A 21,282-nucleotide genomic window follows, 5' to 3' on the forward strand; every position below is an offset into this window, starting at 1 on the left:
CAATGAAAGCATAAAATAACAGAAAAACAGATTGTGCAGGTGAGATAAAAAAAAAACTCCTTACAGAGTTATAGGTGATCTCACGTAAATACAAATAATAAATAAATTCAAAGCTGCATATAAAATAAATATCAATAAAACAACAAAATATGGATACCAATAATAGAAATATGAGGCAATGCTGATATTTAACAATAAAAAAACAAGCCAATCAACACCAAAAACAGACAACCAGGAAGATAAAAAAGAGAAAAAAATAAAACTAATAATAAGTCAAAGTCAAAGTCAGCTTTATTGTCAGTTCTACAGAATGGACAGGACATGCAGCGTTTCTCTCAGACCCTTAGTGCAGACAATAAACATTTAAGACATAAATAAACATTATCTACAAAAAAAAAAAAGGAAAAATATATGTATATAAACAGGGGCATGTAAAAAAAACGAAACTAAAAAGAAAGTTATAAATTAAAAGGTAGAAAGGCAAAGTAGCAGCAACACAAATTCAAAAAATCCAAACAGTGCAATGTGAATGACAGTGCAAGTTTGAATCTGACCTGAGAAAGCTTACAGACTGGAGACAGTGTACGTGTGCATATACAGTTCAGAGTAATATTTAAAATAGAATAACATTAAAAATAACAAAATATAAAATAAAATTTTAAAACAAGGAAAATACAACATCATGGAGCACAAAGATTGCAGTCTGCACTCTGCCTCTGTTTGCTCACTTTTGTCACGTCCTGGTGAAACTTTTGGGAAGATATTATATCCCTTTACCTTTTAGTAATGCAGCCTGTGTAAAACTTCAAACTGAGTCAGACGCTGCCCTTTTTTAAATATCAGTCAAATCTACTTGTCCAAGGTCTTGTAATACATCATATATAAATTAAATTGCATGTCTTTTCATTATCCAGCCTCTCTCAGACACTGGTCCAGACTTTCGGGTGTTGCAACCTCAAAATTGTTCCAGAAAGTTTTTCAGAAAGTATTCTATTAAGCCGGTATTTGAGGGCTGAGATTTTACGATGTGTCTCAATGGATGGTCGCATGGCATTTTCTGCATCTGATTTTCATCCTTGCACCTCTAGTTTGAGTCGCTTCTGTCGTGAGGACTGAGAGGAGATGACACATCCGCTCATGTGAGCTTTGAGAGTCTCCCACAACAAAATCGGTGAAACATCGTCCTCATCGTTCGTCTCAAAAAACTATTTTATACGAGTCTCTAAATTCTCACAGAACCGCTTCCTTGTGAGCAGCTGGGGGTCAAACAGGACAGCAGGCAGATATGATGATGTTTATGGGATTTGGCATCATAAATTCCTGGCAGACATTTACCATCCCACAAGAAATAATCTATTCAGGTGTACACGATGTGAACTCCTCCATACATCCAACAGGTTTGTATTGTTGATATACAATATACATACGATTTCAAAAAAATTTGCCGCATTAGATGATGCTCCTGTTTGGGTGGATGATCTGTCTAAATAAGCATCCAGGACTGAATTAAAATCACCGCTCGGTTGTCAGATTTGTGGTCGAAACATCTGGGATCAAGCTAAAGATTTTCCCTAAAAAATTCCCCATCATCCCAGGTTGGCCCATGGATATTCAGCTTGGCATGGCACACTTGGTTTATCCGTTCGGCTGTGATTTTACCATGTGCTTCATTTTCTAAACGTGTCTCAGATCCACCTGCAGCTCTTTTTCCCCTTTTCACCGCTTCATTGATTCCACGGACAAAAAGTGAAGTCTCTTCCAGCCCCGACGTCCTACCTCATCTGTGGCCACAGCTTTATAATCACAGGTCATGTTCTCTGATTCACTGCTGTTTGTCATTAAATGATGTGATCTAAGCAGCATTCCTCCCATCTCTTTTCCTACCCTGAAAGTGAACAACACAAGGACAAAAACACTAATCTCCTCCTGAGTGCTCCTGTATTTCAACATCTGGATGTCGGAGCGGCCAAACTCTCCACCAACTACCTACCAACCAATTCTTCATCACTATTGGACTGTCTGTCAGGCGTAGCTCCACATTTAAGAACCCAAAACCAATTTTTTGGTACAAGTCTTGTTCAAGTATATCAACAAAGATAAATGAAATTTTAGAGCCAAGTTATTTAGACTGAATTCCCTTACGTATTCCTGTATTCCTTCATGTGGCACCATTGTGCTTCCCTCTGGAGGGAATGTGGGAGGAGGGGCAGCAGGGATGCGATCCTTTGGTTTGGTTAGAAACCAAAAAAAGTCCCAGCATGCTTTGCAGCCTCCAGCAGAGCAGACTGGACTTGAAGCGGGTCAGTCCGGCTGCATTTGTCTCATCAGAATGGGCTTGATTGGGATGCAAGGAGGCATTTTCTGTGGAAAACGCTGGTGGTGGCTCAGCTGAGAGCAAACCATGACTGAGAAAGTAAAACACATGTCAGCCTATATATACCACATAGCTCCTCCTTCTCATCGTGTTACTCTGGTAGCACATATACTAAAATTGGAACGATACAGAGAAGATTAGCATGGCCCCTGCGCAAGGATGACACGCAAATTCGTGAAGCGTTCCTCATTTTCCTTTGGACTTTTTAAGGTTTTCCAGGTGTTTTTAGCTCTTTTGTGTGATAGCGCCCCTAGTCGTAGCTTGTTGGCTTCACCGTGGTGGCAAAGAACAGTGTTGTTTATTGAACAACTGACTGAGAAATCATTTTCCTCAAAAGATATTCCATGTTTTTGGCTTTCGAGTGTCATAGCGCGCCCTGGTGGTGACTAGCAGGTCTCACTGTAGCTGCTGAGGACAGAGAAAGTCTCTTGAGAAACATTCCTGTCTGATATTCTCTCTGGTTTCTCAGCATCGTAAAAGGAACAGCGGGATTTAAATTGGGAGGCGAGGGCTGGAAAGTGGACAAGAGCCTCCACACGGGACAGAAAAAGAGGCCCCTCTTGTCATGTTCCTGCAATAAACCAGGTCAAACATCGGACAGGACTGTTTCCGCAAGTGATGCTCTCCAAGCTGCCACTAGGGGCGCTGTCACAAAAAAGAGCCAAAAACACCAGGAAAACCTTGAAAAAGTCCAAAGGAAAATGAGGAACGCTTCACGAATTTGCGTGTCATCCTTGCGCAGGGGCCATGCTAATCTTCTCTGTATCGTTCCAATTTTAGTATATGTGCTACCAGAGTAACACAACCACCAGGGGGAGCCGTGCCCTATATGTAGGCTGCCACATCTTTGACTTCTCATTCATGGTTTGCTCTCAGTTGAGTCCACTCTGCTCTGCTGGAGGCTGCAAAGCATGCTGGGACCTTTATGCAAAGCAGCTGTGAAGTCGGCCTCTGAGGATTGGTCGGCTGCAGAAGACAAACCAAAGGGTCAAACTCCTGCTGCCCCTCCTCCCACATTCCCTCCAGAGGGAAGCAAAATGGAACCACATGTCAGAAAGAAGACGTCACAGCTGCTTTGCATAAAAGTCCCAGCATGCGGGACTTTTATGCAGGGCGACTGAACAGGTCAACTTCTGTTTTGTTTTCATTTTATTTTAAGAAGTTTAAGTCCATCCATGTTTTAATGTCACTCATGCAGTTAAGCACAGCTTGAAGATAATCTTTGGAAGGGACCTTTACCAGCAAATACACCTGCACATCATCAGCAAAGTAGTGAAAAAGAATACCATGCTTCCTGAAAATCGACCCCAGGGGTAGCATATAAAGGGACAACAGTAGAGGGTCCAGAACTGACCCCTGGGGCACCCCGCAGGATAGAGAGGTGGTTCCTTTTGGAGTTTTTCCAACCAAAGTTGGCATCTGGTTTCAACAGTTAAAATGAACATCCTTCTAAAAATAAATTACTTCTTTTACATGGCCCCTGTCACTCTACCACCAGGCTGGTTCTCCTCTCTGAATTGTGCAATCACCAAATTCTACCGGGAAAAAAACCAAAAAAAACCCCCCAAAAAAACCTTGAAATAAATGATCTACTCTCCAGAACACTAGAAAATACAGTGGACTCGCAGCTCCAAATTTCTTCTCTTGCTTCCTCGCACATCAATTACTGCACATCAGTCACTGGACAAACGACACCAACCCACCATGGCTAGAAACTGAAAACAGTTTAACCCAAGAACTGAAGCTCAAATATCTCCCATTTATAGACAAATCCATAAAAACTCACACCTGCTATGAAAACAGTAGTATCAATACCACGTTAACTGCAAATGAAATCTTCCATTCCAACTTCATATCCCCCTATGTTCTTAATCATTAAGAAACCGTTCGCTTTCCCATCATGGACTGAAAGAGGAGTAACCAGCCTGCGACAGCTACTCAGCGGTGGCCTGCTCATGACCTTTGACCTGCTACTTCCAGCACAGTCAGTTAAGAGAAGTCATTAAGAAAACCATTAACCTCGCAGATTTTAAGTGTCACATCCCACCTCTCTATTTAGAGTTAAAATCACACAAATATACAAACTCCTGGCGTCCAGTGACAGATTAACATCAATCCCTACAGACAAATGGACCAAAGATAGAATAACCTCCCATTGGATTTCAAGTGGCAAAACATGTGTAGTAACACATTCTCTATGACATGTAACTCCAAAACCCAGTTTATGCAGTATAAAGTCCTTCATAGAAGCCGCATCACCACCCACAAACTTTACTGTACGGGCCTCAGCCAAAGCAACACATGCAGCCACTGTTCAGCCTCAGCAGACGATCACCTCCATGCCCTCTGGCTCCGCCCACATATTCAAAACCTTTTGGTCGGAGGTCATGAGAGGGCGATTACATACACTATATTACCAAAAGTATTCGCTCACCCATTCAAATGATCAGAATCAGGTGTCCTAATCACTTGGCCTGGCCACAGGTGTATAAAATCAAGCACTCAGGCATGCAGACTGTGAAACAAGACATTTGTGAAAGAATGGGCCGCTCTCAGGAGCTCAGTGAATTCCAGCGTGGAACTGTCATAGGATGCCACCTGTGCAACAAATCCAGTCGTGAAATTTCCTCGCTCCTAAATATTCCACAGTCAACTGTCAGCTCTATTATAACAAAATGGAAGCGTTTGGGAACAACAGCAACTCAACCACGAAGTGGTAGGCCACGTAAAGTGACGGAGAGGGGTCAGCGGATGCTGAAGCGCATAGTGCAAAGAGGTCGCCGACTTTCTGCACAGTCAATTGCTACAGAGCTACAAACTTCATGTGACCTTCAGATTAGCCCAAGTACAGTACACAGAGAGCTTCATGGAATGGGTTTCCATGGCCGAGCAGCTGCAGCCAAGCCACACATCACCAAGTGCAATGCAAAGCGTCGGATGCAATGGTGTAAAGCACGCCGCCACTGGCCTCTAGAGCAGTGGAGACGCGTTCTCTGGAGTGATGAATCACGCTTTTCCATCTGGCAATCTGATGGACGAGTCTGGGTTTGGAGGTTGCCAGGAGAACGGTACATTTCAGACTGCATTGTGCCGACTTTGAAATTTGGTGGAGGAGGAATTATGGTGTGGGGTTGTTTTTCAGGAGCTGGGCTTGGCCCCTTAGTTCCAGTGAAAGGAACTTTGAATGCTTCAGGATACCAAAACATTTTGGACAATTCCATGCTCCCAACCTTGTGGGAACAGTTTGGAGCAGGCCCCTTCCTCTTCCAACATGACTGTGCACCAGTGCACAAAACAAGGTCCATAAAGACATGGATGACAGAGTCTGATGTGGATGAACTTGACTGGCCTGCACAGAGTCCTGACCTGAATAGTCAGGTACATTTATAGTGTACCTTTCATACTCATATCACCAACTGTGGCTGAAAAGACCATATCACTCACCTGGAGAGACACAACTAAGATATCCATAACCCACTGGCTCAGTCTACTGACAGATCATTTTTTAAGGCTTCTAACCCTGATAATCAGAATATAAATCAGAATACAGAAGTTTGTCTTTCAAAAAACAGATAGGAGTCGTTTTTGTCCAGGTGATGTTTTTAATTCAACATGTTTGAAACTTGACAATGATGACATGGACAGTGGTAGACTGGTAAGCCATACATGTTCCACCTGTAATCTTGCAGCAATCTAACAATAATTTCCATACTAACTGGCATTCATGTGGGTAAATATGAGCGTGAGCAAGCATTTTATATATGACAAGCGTTTGGTTTCTTTTTTGTGACTGGCAGCCCGTATTCCTTTTTTATGTAAATTCCAGCCTTGGTAATGAAGTCATATTTTTCACCGTGTTGTTCTCCTCATGTTTTCCATCGAGGTCAAGGAAAAGTGGTTAGGAGAGGATACAGGATGTGATTTTTTTGGACTGCTTGATGGCAGCCAATGTTTTGTCTAAACTGACTGTCAGTGTCCAGTTACTGCAGGACTCCTCTGGCAGGGTGTCCTTTTTGTCCTCATCCATTCATCTCAGAAGTCATGCTCGGTGGTGACATTGGCAATTACATCATCATACTTGTCATCCAGTCCCTCATCAGCCTGGTTGGGCTCCACTGTTGCCATGGAGACGGGTGGCTCAGGTCCTGCAGGTCAAAGTTGAAGAAAAATTCTGAAAATCTGTCCTCTACTAATACAGGACCGGTACTGACAGAGGCAACAGCAGGATTCATTTATCTAACCCTAACCCTGAATTCACACCAAAAACTGATTTTTCTAAGTTTTGTTAATTATATTTTTCTAGTCTCTGACCTCGTGTTGGCAGTAAACAGCAGCAAGAGAGCACAAGACAGAGAGACGGTCAGTCAGTCAGTCTCTTACCTGCAGACCTCTGGCGCCACAGAGACACCAGGAGCAGAGTTGAGACGAAGTAAGGACAGAACACCACTAGGTGGCAGAGCAGTCTGACTGGAGACAGCAGGGGAGCTGAGTCAGTGGGTGGTGGCGTGGCAGCAGATGGGGCTTTGGTGGCGAGCGGGGCTTTGGTGATGGGCGGGGCTTTGGCAGTGGGTAGGGCTAGAGAGAGCAATACACATGGACAGTTGAAAGAAAGATAAGAGTTCAGGAAAAGTTCTGGAGACATCCTGGTTCTGCTGTGAACTGCACATGCAGTGTTCACCAATGACTCTAGTGCTCTGACAGCCCTGCTTTACAGTGGTTTTGGTGGGAACTGTGGGAAATATCTTGCACAATGTCGTGTGGCTCACTTCCAAAAATCTTTCCCTCTGTTTTCCTCTTGTCAGCTACTGCTTTCCTGCTAATAGCGTTTTTTCAAAACCTTTTTGTTGTTTGGTTCAAAACTGTTCTCTTTACACATAATATTCATAGTATTTAGTGTTCAAACAGTTAGTGTTTTTTCATAAATGTAAAGTTTTTGTTTAAAGTTTGATTAGAAGTCGGCTAGCCAGTGTTAGCCAGTGTTTGCAGTCGATATGAGTGTTAGCTTGTGTTTTGCCACAGCGTTCGGCCCATCTTTGAGAGGGAGGCAGGACAGCTCAATGACAAGTCTGACAGTCTGAGAAATGGAGCTCTATCACATCAACTCTGCTGCTACCAGCCTCCAAAGTTCAAGTTCATGTTAGCGAGGAAAACATTAGCTAACATGTTGTTACTTAGAAACATGTCAGAGAAACTGGCTCACCTGCCACAGCCAGCCGGCTGGGTGGAGACTGTCCTTTACCAGAGATGTTGCAGTGGTAGAGGCCTTCATCAGACTTGGAAACATGGTGGATGGTCATCTGTCGTGTAGACTCAGTCCTGATGAAGGAGCCATCTTTATAGAAATCAGCTGGGAGGTTGGAGGGAGTCCTGGTTGTACAGTTCAGAGTCACAGCAGCTCCCTCCATCACAGGAAGGACAGGACTCTGCAGGATCACATCACCACCTGAACACAGAGACAAACCACAGGATTTCATCCACTGAGAAAAATACTGATTGACTCTTCTTGTACTAAATCAAAAAGGCCAGGCTCAAAGGAACAACTGCACAGGAGAAAGTTGGAAATGTATTAATATAATGAACTCTGAGCAGATCTCTTGTAATGTATTGAGACTTTTTCATGTCAAGATACCTCAGCTAAGCCCAAAACACAAATCTGTGTGAAGCCTGACCTCTAGTTGGGCGCCTGGTCTTTGGTGGGAGGTGATGTCACCTCGTGTTGTGCCCTGTCCTGCTCTTTAAAGGCCCACTCATTGATTTTGGCTGTATGGAACAACAGCGCCCCCAGAGTCTTAATAAACTTTCCAACCAAAAAAAGTAGCTGACTGCAGCTATAAACGAGCTAAGAAGAGGAAAGGCAACCGAGAAGGGTGATTGTTCTTGAGTTCAAAAACAAAACAACAAAGTTTTCATACTGTTTTTTTTTTTTTTCTGCACTGTACTTGCCTTACACACAGAGGCGCTCTAAATAAAACCTGAGGAGTATGCCTTTAAGATATGGCACGCTTTAAGACACAGTGTTTGTCCTGAGACATTCATTTTCAAGTCTTATGTCTTGGAAATTAATGTTTTTGTGTGCCTTGATGATCAGAGGTGTTTTAAGAATGACTGAAATGGCCGTATTATTCACCTCTATGCAGACGATACGATTCTTTACTGTTTTTCTCACTCTGTACAACTAACCGTTTAACATCATGACCATCTGAACTCAGAGACAAACTACATGTTTTAATCCATTTAGAAACAACTTCATCATGATTTAATCCAAGTAGATGTTGATACTGAATAATGATTGAATTAGTTACCAGTGATGGTGATGTTGACGGTGTTGCTGGTTGCTCCCTCTCTGGACTCACACCAGTAAACTCCACTGTCTTTTAAGAGTGTTAAACTGATAACACAGGTGGAAGCTCTTAGTTTTCCCCAGGTGTCTCCACACTCTGTCATGGTTGTTTTGGTCGTGTTCCTCTTCACCGTCCATCCAGCAGAGTCTTCCTCACAGCTCAGATGAAGAGACTCACCATAAAACAGCTGAGCTGTGCTGGGCCTGAGAGTCAGGGAGGCTGGGTGGGGGAGGAGAGGAGGGACAAAGGACAGAGGGCTGACTGGGCTGACTCTTGTAAAGCTGGAAGTCAGAGACTCTCCTAACACTTTGGGCCTGCAGCCAGAGAAGTGCACTGACCTTTGTTGGGCCTGCAGCACAGAGACACGGTCAGCACTGAGGACACAAGAGACTCGGCTTGGTTTGAGCTTTTCACACCATCACACAAGACAGCTGCACTCCAACAACATGCAAACTGGGCGGTGGACTTCCTGTCAAACCTGCTAAAGTCTGCAGGCCACTCATTTGGCTTCACTGTGTTTCATAAAGACTTGACTGGAGATTTAATCCAGCACAGATGCAGAAGAAACGCATGAAGGCATCTGTGCATCTTCCACCAATCAGCTGATACTGATGTGAACGTCTGACTAACCCTAACCCTAACCCTAAGGTAAGTGAACAAATACTAAGGTAAGTAAAAAAAGACTAAGGTAAGTGAACAAAGACTAAGGTAAGTAAACAAAGGCTAAGGTCAGTGAACAGCCAGTGTGTACTCACAGAGCAGCCGTAGTAGAGATGGGCTCTCCATTCCACAGCTCGCTGATATGAGATCAACACTTTGAGTTGCATCAGTCACACCTGCACAAGTAAAACCCACCCCCTTCCTCTGTGAGTGTGACAATATGTTTTGGGGTGTTTGTGGTTTTCTGCCCAGCAGCAACTGGAAAGACAAACTAGAACAAGAGTTTATTCAGTCCAGTTTGATATTATTTAATTTATTTGTGCTGTGAAGAAAACAACAACAACAACATAGGACTGAAATGATGAAACTGCAGCACAGAGTTTGTAGCAGAGTGTAAATGACAGCCGAGCACAGCTTGGTGGAGGACAACAGGACGTTCTGCATCAGTGCAAAATGCATCCAAAGGCAAACACACCTTGAAGGTGGCATGTGGAAAATGAGGTAACTTTATCATATAATTCAGTATCATCATCATCATAAGTTAGGCTATTAATTTAGGATGATTTAATGTTCAAGTTCTCAATACAGAAATCACAAACGTTCCCTTCCCCCATGTTGGCCACAACCACATGAAAAAACAGAGCATGCTCTTGCACCAGCTAGCTAGCGTGTTTAACTCCCACCCCCACCAACCCACAAACACACACACACACACACACATCCTGTCCTGTCGTGTCCTGTCCTGTCCTGTCCTGTCCTGTCCTGTCCTGTCAACTCTGCAACTCTCCCAGGTTATGAGCATAAATGGCAGCTGCTGGTCTCACTGTCAGCTCAGACACAGTAAGAGACGGTACAGCCCTGAATCTGTCTCTGCACTGCCATGTGTCTGTCCGCTCAGCTGTTCATTTGAGGTCAACACATCTCTAGACCTTTGGTGGCCTCATGACCTTTCCTCTAGCTCCACCCTCAGGCCAAGGTGTGACATGCACCAAGCCGGCTGGGGCAGCAGTGGAGGCTCCATCTTGTTTGTCCACGTTGCTCTGATGTTTTCCTCCTGCAGAAACAGGGTTTGAGGAAAATACCTGCCGAGGTGTGTAAAACTGAAGATGCTGCTGTGGTGCTGTGGTGTGAAAACACTGAGCTGTGATCCAGGACCTCATCTGGTATCAGCTCATGCTTAATGGGGGACTTGTGAGGAGTTTCACTGTGAACTAAAGGCTGTTTGAAAGCAGAGTCTGAAAACAGGAATTTAGATCGGACATTTTTCAGTTGGACTTAATGTGGACATGGAGTGTGTGTGTGTGTGTGTGTGTGTGTGTGTGTGTGTGTGTGTGTGTGCAGTTCATGTTGGACATAGAGCTGTTCTGTGTGAATGGAGCCTGAGAAACAGCCAGCGTCATCGTGGAGCTGATGCTTGTGGTTGTGCTGAAAGGAAGTGAACAGGAAGTGAGTGTGTGCCTGTGTGTCTGACTGTTTTTAACAAAACACGGCAGCAGGAGCCAAACACACTCGACAGCCGCTCACTATGAAATACCGTGAAAAAGGAAACCTGAGGATGTGTGAGTTTAGAGGAAACCTGTGGATGTGTGAGTTCAGTGGATCCCTGGTGATCTGTTTGCTGCTGGATCATAGAGCAGTGCTGTACTCTTCCAGGCTGCTGAGCTAAAAGCTAAAAGCTCGTGTCTCTGCCTCTCATAGTCCAGATTGAGGCAGATGACTGAGAAGACGTCATCCTAATGTGATAGAATCTGAGGCTCTCTGATTGGCTGTGTCTTGAAGCAGTGCCCTATGGGACTTGTAGTTGACTTCTCTTCTAAAGTAAACAGTTATTTATTTATTTATTTTGCACTGATGATTCAGCAGCAGAGTTTCATATCCATCCAGCTGTTAAAATCATGATTTTACATTTAGGAAAAAGATTTTTACTTCTTGAACCCGGGACGCCCAAAATAACTCCGCCCACTTTGTAACTGTCTTCATGTAAAGAGCTGAGTGTCTGGAGCTGTATTTATTTGGAACAAACGCACACATTCACACACACACACACACACACACACACACACACACCTTTTCACATCTCTGCAAGTGTGTATCTCTGAAATTTCTTTATTAAATTATTGCTGCGCTGCCAAATCCACAAACTGAATGAAAGAGAACAGTACAGAGAGTGATCTGTAACTACAAATACTAATACTAACACCAGTACTAATACACTAACTAACACTAACACTGATTCTGTGCAGTACGTAATGGTACTTCTGTAGTGGAAACACCCGTGTGTGTGTGTGTGTGTGTGTGTGTGTGTGTGTGTCCCTTTAAATATGTGAAGATCCTCTGATGGAGCGTTGTGTCATCCTGCTGCTGCTCGGTGGCTCTTTACTGACATCTAGTGGTTTGAATTCACAACTGAAGCAAACATCCAAAGTGTTTGTGGCTCTTCTGGACGCAGCGAGAAGATCCTGGGTTTGTGCCCAGGTCCTTTCTGGGTTCGGGGTTTGCATGCTCCTGCCTCCTCATCAGCTGTTTGTCTCCTTAACCCTCTGAACCCCAAGCAGTTTTGGGGTGTTTTTTTTTTTTTTTGGCGTTTTCTGCTCCCCTCACATTTTGGCTCACTGTGGGCTTGTTTTTCACTGCAATTACAAGTGTCAATTACAAGTGTCTTTCACACAGTATTAAAGAGTTATAGTGCCATAAATAATAATAAATACATATATATATATATATATATATATATATATATATATATATATATATATATATATATATATATGTATATATATATATAAAAACGCAAACTGTTTTTTTTAATATAATTTCTTTTACAAAAATCGAGAAATATTGGAATTTATGTACAGAACATTTTTTCAGGTGCCCACAAGTGTCACTGATCCAGGAAAAAAAAAGTAGGGCTTCACATGATTTATTTCCTGAAATATTAACATTTTTCCAACCTGTATAAACTCAGGCGTTTTTACTGCCTTGTGCCCTTCCATGTTACTACTGCTGCCTACACACTGAAATTCAGTGAATTTTTGTCACGCGACTGTTGGGCTCACCTGAATCAATCAAGATGTCTCAGATCCGCTGAAGACCGCAGAATTTTCTGTTTTTTGAATGATCTGGATTGAGTAAACGACTATTTTTGGCAAATCGTTGAATGAAGCATGTATAATAAAATGATTCGAATGAAAAATCACTTTTTTAGCCTTAGTTTCGTCCTTTTTTCTACCGCTAAACCGAAGTCGGACATGCTGCATTCAGGGACCGTCGGAAAATTCAATTGCCAAAGAAAAATTAGGTTTTTAAAGCTTCCAGCTATGATAAACGATTGAATTTTGGCGATTTTTTTTTTTTAAATACATGTCTTTCTATCCCGCCGGCGGGTTTGGATTCAGGGGGTTAAAGGAATATTCTAGCGTTTGAGACTAAATGCTCTTTCCTCGACTTTACCCAGACTGAGACAGGATGTTCGATATGGATTGTGGATTTGAAATACACGTCTTGGAAATTTAAAAAAAAACAAACTTGAGAGGTTTGAGGAGAAGTTAATTAGTGGTGGATCTTCCTCTGCCTTCAGTGTGAGGATCACTCAGACAGACAGGAGAAAAAATGTGTTCAGAGGTTACAGCGCCACCATCTGACTTCTCCTCATGACTGGACACCCTTGCTTTAAGTCATTAGTGTCCTGTGTGAAGTTTACCTCAGTGTCAGGTAGGATTTGTTGGTGTGTTTGAGGGAGTCCACTGTGAGAGGCTGCTGTTCATCTGCACCTCTGGCTAAAAAACTGACAGACTGCATAAATAAATCCCTCAGAGATTCATCTAAATCTAAGTTAGATAATGTTGAAGTCATCTCTTGATAAACCGCTGTTCTTACCTTTTGTGCTGTGCCACCACTCTCCACGCACGCACGCACGCACGCACGCACACACACACACACACACACACACACACACACACACCCCATGAAAACAAAACCAACTCTGCTTATATGTTTCTGAGTTCTTAAATCATCAACAAGCTGAGCTCGGACCTTCAACAAGATTCTACTTCTTCTTTTTTTTTTTTTTTTAAGTGTGTAGTTATTTTCCTCTCACACTCTTGCAGTTCTTCTCTGAACCTGCAGAGCCCTCACACACCCGTGGCTGTGTGTGTGTGTGTGTGTTTGATGTCTTCAGTGTTAATCTGCAGTTCAATGTGGAACAGAATCAAAACAAAGAGAAAACACTGAAGGAGAAGCTGTGGACAAACTTTAGACTGGAACTGAATTAAACTGAAACACTGAGAGCACCTGAACGCACCACCAGAACCGCTGCTCGTAAATCACGTGACTCAGAGGTGCGCTTCCATGTAAGATGGGCTCGTCAGGGTCATATGATTCTTCAATCAATTTAGAAGAAGCAGAAAGACACACACACACGCACACACACACACACACACACACACACACACACACTAATTCTTGATATATTCTTAAGGTGATAGTAGGCTGACTTTGCAACTGTCTTAATAACCTGTAAAAATAACCCAGAAATGTAACACAACACAAGTAACGCAGGAATTGGGTTAAAGAAATAACCCAAGTGTTTTTAGAGTGCAGACTGTCTCTCTCTCTCTCTCTTCCTCTCTCTCTCTCTCTCTCTCTCTCTCTCTCTCTCTCTGTACCACGTGATTTCCAAGAAGAGGTAACTGCTGCTCTCAGTCAAAATGTGAGGGACTCTCAGACTCTCAAATGATCACAGAACTAAAAGTGACATTGCCGTTCAAACACATTTTTAGACGTTTATTCCTCACTGCTCCTTCGTGGCCACCAGTAAAGACTGGAGCTGTACTGGGAAGCTCCCAGTCATCAGCAGGGGAAGCTGAGAGAGCTGCCTTTATAGATCAGCCTTCGAATAACCAGGAGCTGACACACCTACAGCTAAAGATTAAAACAATAACTTTAGTGTGAAACTAAAAGTTCAACTGAGGCTGTTGATCAGTGACCTAAAGAAACCTCAGTCATGTGATGTCTGTGTGTGTGTGTGTGTGTGTGTGTGTGTGTGTGTGTGTGTGTGTGTGTGTGTGTGAGAGAGAGAGAGAGAGAGAGAGAGAAAGTCAGCCACAGGACAGGAAACAGTCACAACATCCAGGCTACACTCAGTTTGTGTTTTCTCCTCAACAGGAAGTTTTTAAACAGATCAGCAACTTTCCCCACTCTAGTCCAGTAATTTTAGGCCAAAATTGGGGTCAACCTAGGACAAACTGCAAGAGAAGCAAACTCAACTGATTTTGTATCCTCAGTTTGTCCTGAGTGAGGGGAAAAAAGTCCCAAGAAATTGGTGGAAAGTTTTGAAAATCACCTATTTAAGACCACATATTACAAAAAAACACTGTTTTTAACACACAGGGGAAAGGGGTTCAACATTTTACTGTCAGATATCACTATAAAAATTCACAAGTTGATTACACATACAAAGACAAGAAAAAAAGTCAATTACAAGTTATTATTATTCTGTTTACACATGCATATCACACATTATCTGATTTGATATGCGCTACAACAGAGAGTTTCTGTAATTCAGAGCATTAAAAAAAAAAAAAAAAAAAAAAAAAACAGCCCTTGAGTTCCCATCAGCAGGAGCGTCGTAGTGGGGGGAAAAGCGGGACTGATTACCCAGGGCCACGATGGGGGAGAGGGCCCTCGACAGGCCTGAAATAAAAAGGTTTGCCTATTGGCCGGCTATAGCCTACAAGGGCCCAAAAAGATTTCTTTTCATGGGGCCCAAAATCCCTGGCGGCGCCTCTGCCCATCAGCCCAACCCCCAGAGTTTATTTAATTCCTCCAAAGGTTTTGATCAGCTTTGACTCAGAGAGCAGCACATGCAAAGTGTTCCTCCAAAGTAAAAGCCCCCTGCCTTGTGGCTCTGTTGAAGCTGTTGTGGGCTGACACAGACGAGACTGAGCCACATGCAGTCGGCTCGCTGTGAGGAGGAACCCACCTGGAGACAAGGACATGGGAGACAACATGAAACCTGTGTGGAGTTTATGGGAGAGTTGTAACTAAACGTCGCTCTTCACTCGTCACTCTCGCGTATCTCTCCTTTTTCTCTTCTGTCTTGTCTTCCTCGTTCAGCCGTTTATCCAAACTCAGGTCACCAAAGAAATCAAAACTGACAACCAAACTGTTCATTATGCAGGCGAACAAAGCTGACAGCGGTTTTTGATGCGGGTTTCGGTGAAACGTTTCATGTTGCCATGGAAACCACACAGACTCGGCGGATATAGGCGGAGTAATAGGCTATTTTCAGTGATGAGCTTTTCTGACTAAATATGGAAGTGTTGACAGAGAGGTGCATCCCCTCCTCCACCACCTGGCCTGTCAGCAGTTAGAGACAATGAGCCGTGGAAATGAGAGACCAGGGGTTTTTCCGCAGCTCGTCTTGACTTCAGTCTCTGTGCAGCGAGGCCAAGTCGCCTCCTGACTGAGCAACGAGGCTTCAGAGCTTCAAAACAGAGGCTTTTTTTTCTTTTTTTGAGTTTCAGTAAAGTTTATTTAAATCAACTTTTATCAAGGTTTAAAATGTTTCAAACAGAAAATTTCTCAGTTTGTTCTAACAGCATTTTTTGAGATACCGGCGGAAGCAAACAAGATAGGAATGCAGAAAAGAAAAAATATAGAAAAAAATACATATATGTATTTCTAAGAGGAGGCCTCTAGACTCAGCCAGACCTGCGATCCAGTCCTGACTGAAACAAGAATGTTTGGAGTCAGAAAACTCTGCTTTCACTTTGCTGCCCTCAGCCCTCACCTTAAGGATCACCTAAAGGATCCTGGTGAAGGTGAGAAAAGGATCCTCAAAGAAAGGAAAGCACCAGCTCCCTCTGTGTGTCTCAGTGTGTCTCTGTGTGTCTCAGTGAGTACGTTTACATGCACACCATATTCCGGTTCGGCTCAATATTCCGGCTAAGGTAACTGCGTCGCGGCAACTGGAATATTCCGTTTACATGTTACTTGGCATGTCCCCGTGTTTCGGCGTATTCCACTCTCTGACGTAATGCGACACTCAGCCGCGGGGGGCAGCAGCACGCGTATAGGCGTCTGGTCTGCCGGAAAAACAGACGAAGAAGTCTTCTTCCTCGTCTTCTTTTTCTTCTTCTTCTGTCGCTAGTTCTATGTTTTCTCCCATCGATATACACCGTGATATTTAAGTCTTTCATTAGCTGAAGGTGGACTGCAGTCTCCTGGCTCTTGCTGCTGTTCGCCATGCCGTTTGCCGCTTGCAGGTAACCATAGCAACGAAGACGCCACAGAAGTCCTTGTGAGTCGAGCATGCGCAGTCGTGACTGAATATTCCGGTTCGGGGAGTTTTCCGACTAAGGTGGTTACATGCCCCAATATTCCGGTTGGAACAGGAATATTCCAGGGGGCTTATTCGGAATTCTCTCCAACCGGAATATGACCTTAATCGGGTTCGGTGCGTGTTTACATGACACGTGCGCAACCGGAATATTGCGAATATTCCGGTTAATACAGGAATAAGGTCTGCATGTAAACGTGCTCAATGTGTCTCAGTGTGTTTCCTCCCAGTTTCCCCAGAAGAAGAGCTGCAGTCTCTGAGGAGAGGACAGCGAGCGTCTCCTGTCTCAGCTCAGCAGCCACAGTTTAACATTCAAAGTCACTGCAGACAGTCTGAGCCTGTTTACTGCCTGGGACACAGTTACAGGGTAGAACTGTAGTTTTTCAAAGGAAGAATAAAAAAAACTACAAGTAGGCTATCCTCTCATTACACATCTTTGACCCGACAGATATAATCTACATAAAATAAAACTTCAGCTCCTGTCAGAATGAAGTGTGTGGAACAAAAAACACAGAAGGGACTTTGGTCTTTTGCTCAGATTTGAAATTCAAAAACCCCTCATCAACTGACAGGAAATTACAAACCTGTGGCTGTGAGTCTCCACCCACACACACACACACACACACACACACACACACACATCACAGGCCTACGTGACTGAGAGTAGAGTTCTCATCGGGCCTGAAAATTAAGACCCGACCCGACCCGGACACGACTGGGCCAGCCCGAGGCCCGACCCGACCCGACTAATTAGCCGAACTTTAGGCCTGACAGCCCGATAAAGCCCGAAAAAAAAAAAAAAATCGCCAAATTCGCCATTATTTAGCAGAGCCGGTCGGCCGTGGCACCGGGGCACCATCAGTCGGTATCAGGCGGGCCGGCCGCGGCACTAGCCAGCATCAGGCAGCTCACCTGTCAGATCCGGCAGACCTGACGGGTGGGCGCGGTATCGGACGGTGCTGCAGCCGGCCCGCCTGATGCGGACTGATGGTGCCGCGGCATGTGCGGGTCAATACGGCAGTCTAGAAAACTGGAGATTTTTTTTTTCCCGTGCGTCCCCAGTTGCACTGCCCATAGCAGAAACCGTCCCTGCTGCCGAGTCTGCCAGCACAGCCGGATACTGCTGCAACTCTCTCTCACTTGTTTGCGCTGCGCTCGCACAGCTGGTTGTCTGTCTGTCACTGAAGTTAGCCTCCAAATCCAATCCAGTCTCTCACTCTCTCCACCAGTCACATAAAAATGAAACGTCATAATCAATAACACAACACATAATTCTATTTTTTATTTAAAAAAAAAAAAAAAAAAAAAAAACACTTTTAAACGTCTTTGTAAACTCGGACAGTGAAGGAACATTTTCTTTGGAGTGGCTTTGCTCTCCACTCGTTTGTGTCACAGCGTCTCTCTGCTCTCTGCCGTCTCACTTCCTGATGAAGATGAGGAAAGGTTTGCAGTGTGTGTGCAGCCCCAGACCTCTGCCATGAGATGCAGCTGGCTCTGCTCCACTTCACAGTTTACCACACACACACACACACACACACACACACACAGGCTGAACTGGTTTTTATTTCAGGAAGCATCAACCAGCAGATCAGGTCAAAGTTTCTGACAAAAATGTTTTTCTCTTCCAAACCCTGAGGTCTGTTCAACATGTGCATCACAGTGAACTGCTGAGTGTTTGACAGAATAAATGATACATGAATCATAAAGAATCTGAGAAAATTTAAATGACAAAGTGTTTTACATTATAAATGAATTCACAGCAAAGTCAAGAAAAATGTCAGACACAGTAAGAATCCCAGCCTCCATCACTACAGACTTCAGTTATTAACAAGCACGTACAAATACAGTGAGTACAGCTTATACACACACATGTGATGAATCTGCCTCGTTCTTTAACACTGTTGAACTTAAAGCCAGAGGTAGAGAGGGAGTGAGGACAGATTTCAAACTCCAAGTATCAGTGAGCTGCTCAGCTCACACCTGTCCAGGTAGACCAGACCTGGGCATAGCACGGCCCGCCGAACACATACAACCCGCGAGCCGCATGTGACCGGCCCCTGTAAGCCGGTTAATTTGAGCACGGCAAATGAAAAAAAACTCATCACTGAAAATAGCCTATTACTCCGCCTATATCTATAAAATATTACTCCGCCTATATCTATATCCGCCGAGTCCGTGTGGTTTCCATGGCAACATGAAACGTTTCACCGAAACCCGCATCAAAAACCGCTGTCAGCTTTGTTCGCCTGCATAATGAACAGTTTGGTTGTCAATTTTGATTTCTTTGGCGACCTAAGTTTGGATAAACGTCTGAACGAGGAAGACAAGACAGAAGAGAAAAAGCCGAAATATGCGAGAGTGACGAGTGAAGAGCTGGATCAGCTGGAGAGGTCAGGAAATGAAGCCGGTACGGCCCGGTCAACGTCTTGGGCCGTCAAATGTCTACAAGACTACCTGAAAAACACCGGGCAGACAGCTGATTTGATGACTGTACAGCAATTAACTTGAACATAACAGTTGATACAGTATTTTCTAATTTTACCTGCATGGACTAAAACTTCATTGCTTATATTTTATATTATGTATAATATATTAGGCTATATTATTATGAAATTGATATTATTATGAAAATGTGATTGAATAAATGACATTTCTTGTAAGGAAATCTCACTTTTTCATTGCTTAATAATCATAACATTTACTCTTACCAGACACAGCTTGTCAAAAAGAAATAAAATTGATGTTATGCAGAATTGAGTTCAGGTTATTGGCCCGGCCCTCCACAATATTTTCTGTTTCTCATGTGGCCCCTTGGGAAAAATAATTGCCCACCCCTGAGGTAGACGGTGTCAGTAAAGTCTGTTCAAACCAGATGATTGAAGCAGAGAAGCTGCAGCTTGAAGCTCAGGTAAACACAGAAGTCATTATCATCACGACAGCAGCATCCTGAATGGTACATGAACAGCATTTCTGTAGCGCTTCGTTCGTCTACTGACCTCTCAAAGTGCTTTACAGTGTTTTGTCTGGCTACCATGCAGGGCGCCTAGCTATCCATCTGGAGCGTTGAGGGGTTCAGTATCTGGCTCAAGGGCACTTTGACAAACTCTGGAGGAACTGGGGATTGAACCGGGAGCCCTCTGGTTACCAGACAACCGCTCTACCTCCAGAGCCACGTCCTCCCCCGATACATCCTCACTGTTCTCCTGACTGTGTTCTCCACTTGCTTTTTGTTTTCTGCACATCACAACAGCCACAACAGAAACAACCACAATAAACACTAACAGTACAGCAACTACAGGCACTGCAACATGACTACGCCCAGCAGGTTCATCATGGTCATTCACAGAGTCGTGACTCATTTTGTCTCCATCTGAAGTGTCTGAAACAACAAAATCAAAGACAAAGACAAAGACAAAGTCAGGTTGGTGAGTAAACAGATGAGGGTCAGAGGAAAAGGCTGCATGTCCTCCTCATCAGACTCATGTGGGAGTTTGTCTGGAAACATGTCAGTTTTCTCTCCTGACTCTCACTGACTGAACTGAGGGGAACATGTTTGGTACCAACAAGGGTTAGGACACATGTTCAAGACAACATGTCCATCTGTGAAGGGCTTCACTTGTGGGACAGCTGGGACAAGGCCTTTTGAAAAATGGACCTCACTTTATACATTTAAAAATATAGATTTAACAATAAGGAAGGAAACAGAATAAATGATTCCTGCTGCTCACATCAGTCATTATCTACTGTAGTGCTATGAAATCATGATCAAAGTATAAAGTCAAGCTCTCATATTTCTGTCCTGTGTCTGTTCAGAATCCACCTCCAACATGAAATCAAACAGACCTCAGGTCAGATGTCATCCTGTACCAGTTAAACTCACCTGGATCTACAACCTCCAGCCTGATGGTGCAGATGGGAGCAGTTGGAATAAAGGATCTCTTCCTGCGTTTGGCCTCAGCAGCTATAAAGCGACACTCGTATGTTCCACTGTCCTCCTTCTTCACGTTCTTCAGAATCACAGACAGGTTGCCGTTCTTCATCTCTTTGTCTTTCAGCTCCACCCGGTTCTTAAAAGACAGATGCTGGTCCTCTGACTCAATGTGCCCGTCTCGAACAAGGAAGACATATTTTTCTTTCTTCAGGTCAGGTCTGCTCCACTCTGCTGCTGCGATGTCAGGAGCCTGGCAGATCAGAGTGACATCCTCTCCAGGTCGAGCTCTCAGGTTCAGGTTCAGGGCTAAAGGACGATGGAAAAACAAACCCAGAACAGAAAAGTTAACAACACAGATCTTCAAAAAGATTCCAGTTTCTGTCAGTTCAAACTTCAAATGGATCCCCAAACGCTCAGAAGCCGTCGGCTCATCAGTTTGAACATCAGCCCCGTTCACAAATAAGCACAAGTCATTTGTAAGTGCAGAGAACATCCATCATATCTAAGAAATCTTCCAGCTGTTTCCACAGTATAAATGTGCTGAACTCAGAAACTTACCAAGTTTTAATGACTTTTAAATATTTTGATGACAATAAACATTTGATTCATTATTTTGTCAACGGTGTTACGCAAAAAT

At 43.7% G+C, this 21,282-nt stretch overlaps 2 protein-coding genes and 2 non-coding genes across 4 annotated transcripts in view; 1 reads left to right on the plus strand and 3 right to left on the minus strand.

Annotated features, from left to right (window-relative positions):
- The first annotated feature begins 2,462 nt into the window (after positions 1–2,462).
- On the plus strand, positions 2,463–2,568 carry LOC115377225 (U6 spliceosomal RNA). Its single transcript, XR_003929973.1, has one exon. It is a non-coding gene; the product is annotated as a U6 spliceosomal RNA (small nuclear RNA).
- A 503-nt stretch (positions 2,569–3,071) lies between these two features.
- On the minus strand, positions 3,072–3,177 carry LOC115377214 (U6 spliceosomal RNA). Its single transcript, XR_003929963.1, has one exon. It is a non-coding gene; the product is annotated as a U6 spliceosomal RNA (small nuclear RNA).
- A 3,229-nt stretch (positions 3,178–6,406) lies between these two features.
- Positions 6,407–9,531, minus strand: LOC115376996 (sialoadhesin-like). The gene is made up of 6 exons (XM_030076846.1): positions 9,471–9,531; positions 9,054–9,089; positions 8,677–8,934; positions 7,575–7,817; positions 6,755–6,949; positions 6,407–6,519 (listed from the first exon to the last, which is right to left on the minus strand). The coding sequence occupies exons 1-6, from the start codon at positions 9,499–9,501 to the stop codon at positions 6,407–6,409; spliced, it is 876 nt and encodes a 291-aa protein (XP_029932706.1). The 5' UTR covers positions 9,502–9,531.
- A 10,230-nt stretch (positions 9,532–19,761) lies between these two features.
- LOC115376997 (coxsackievirus and adenovirus receptor homolog) overlaps positions 19,762–21,282 on the minus strand; it is a 59,358-nt gene continuing 57,837 nt past the window's right edge. Inside the window, exons 3-4 of the mRNA XM_030076847.1 lie at positions 19,997–20,093; positions 19,762–19,948 (exon numbers count right to left, since the gene is read on the minus strand). Of these exons, the coding sequence (XP_029932707.1) occupies positions 19,762–19,948; positions 19,997–20,093 (284 nt within the window). The remainder of the gene's footprint in view (positions 19,949–19,996; positions 20,094–21,282) is intronic.

This window comes from Myripristis murdjan, chromosome 18, assembly GCF_902150065.1.
Source record: "Myripristis murdjan chromosome 18, fMyrMur1.1, whole genome shotgun sequence".
Classification (NCBI taxonomy): Eukaryota; Metazoa; Chordata; class Actinopteri; order Holocentriformes; family Holocentridae; genus Myripristis; species Myripristis murdjan.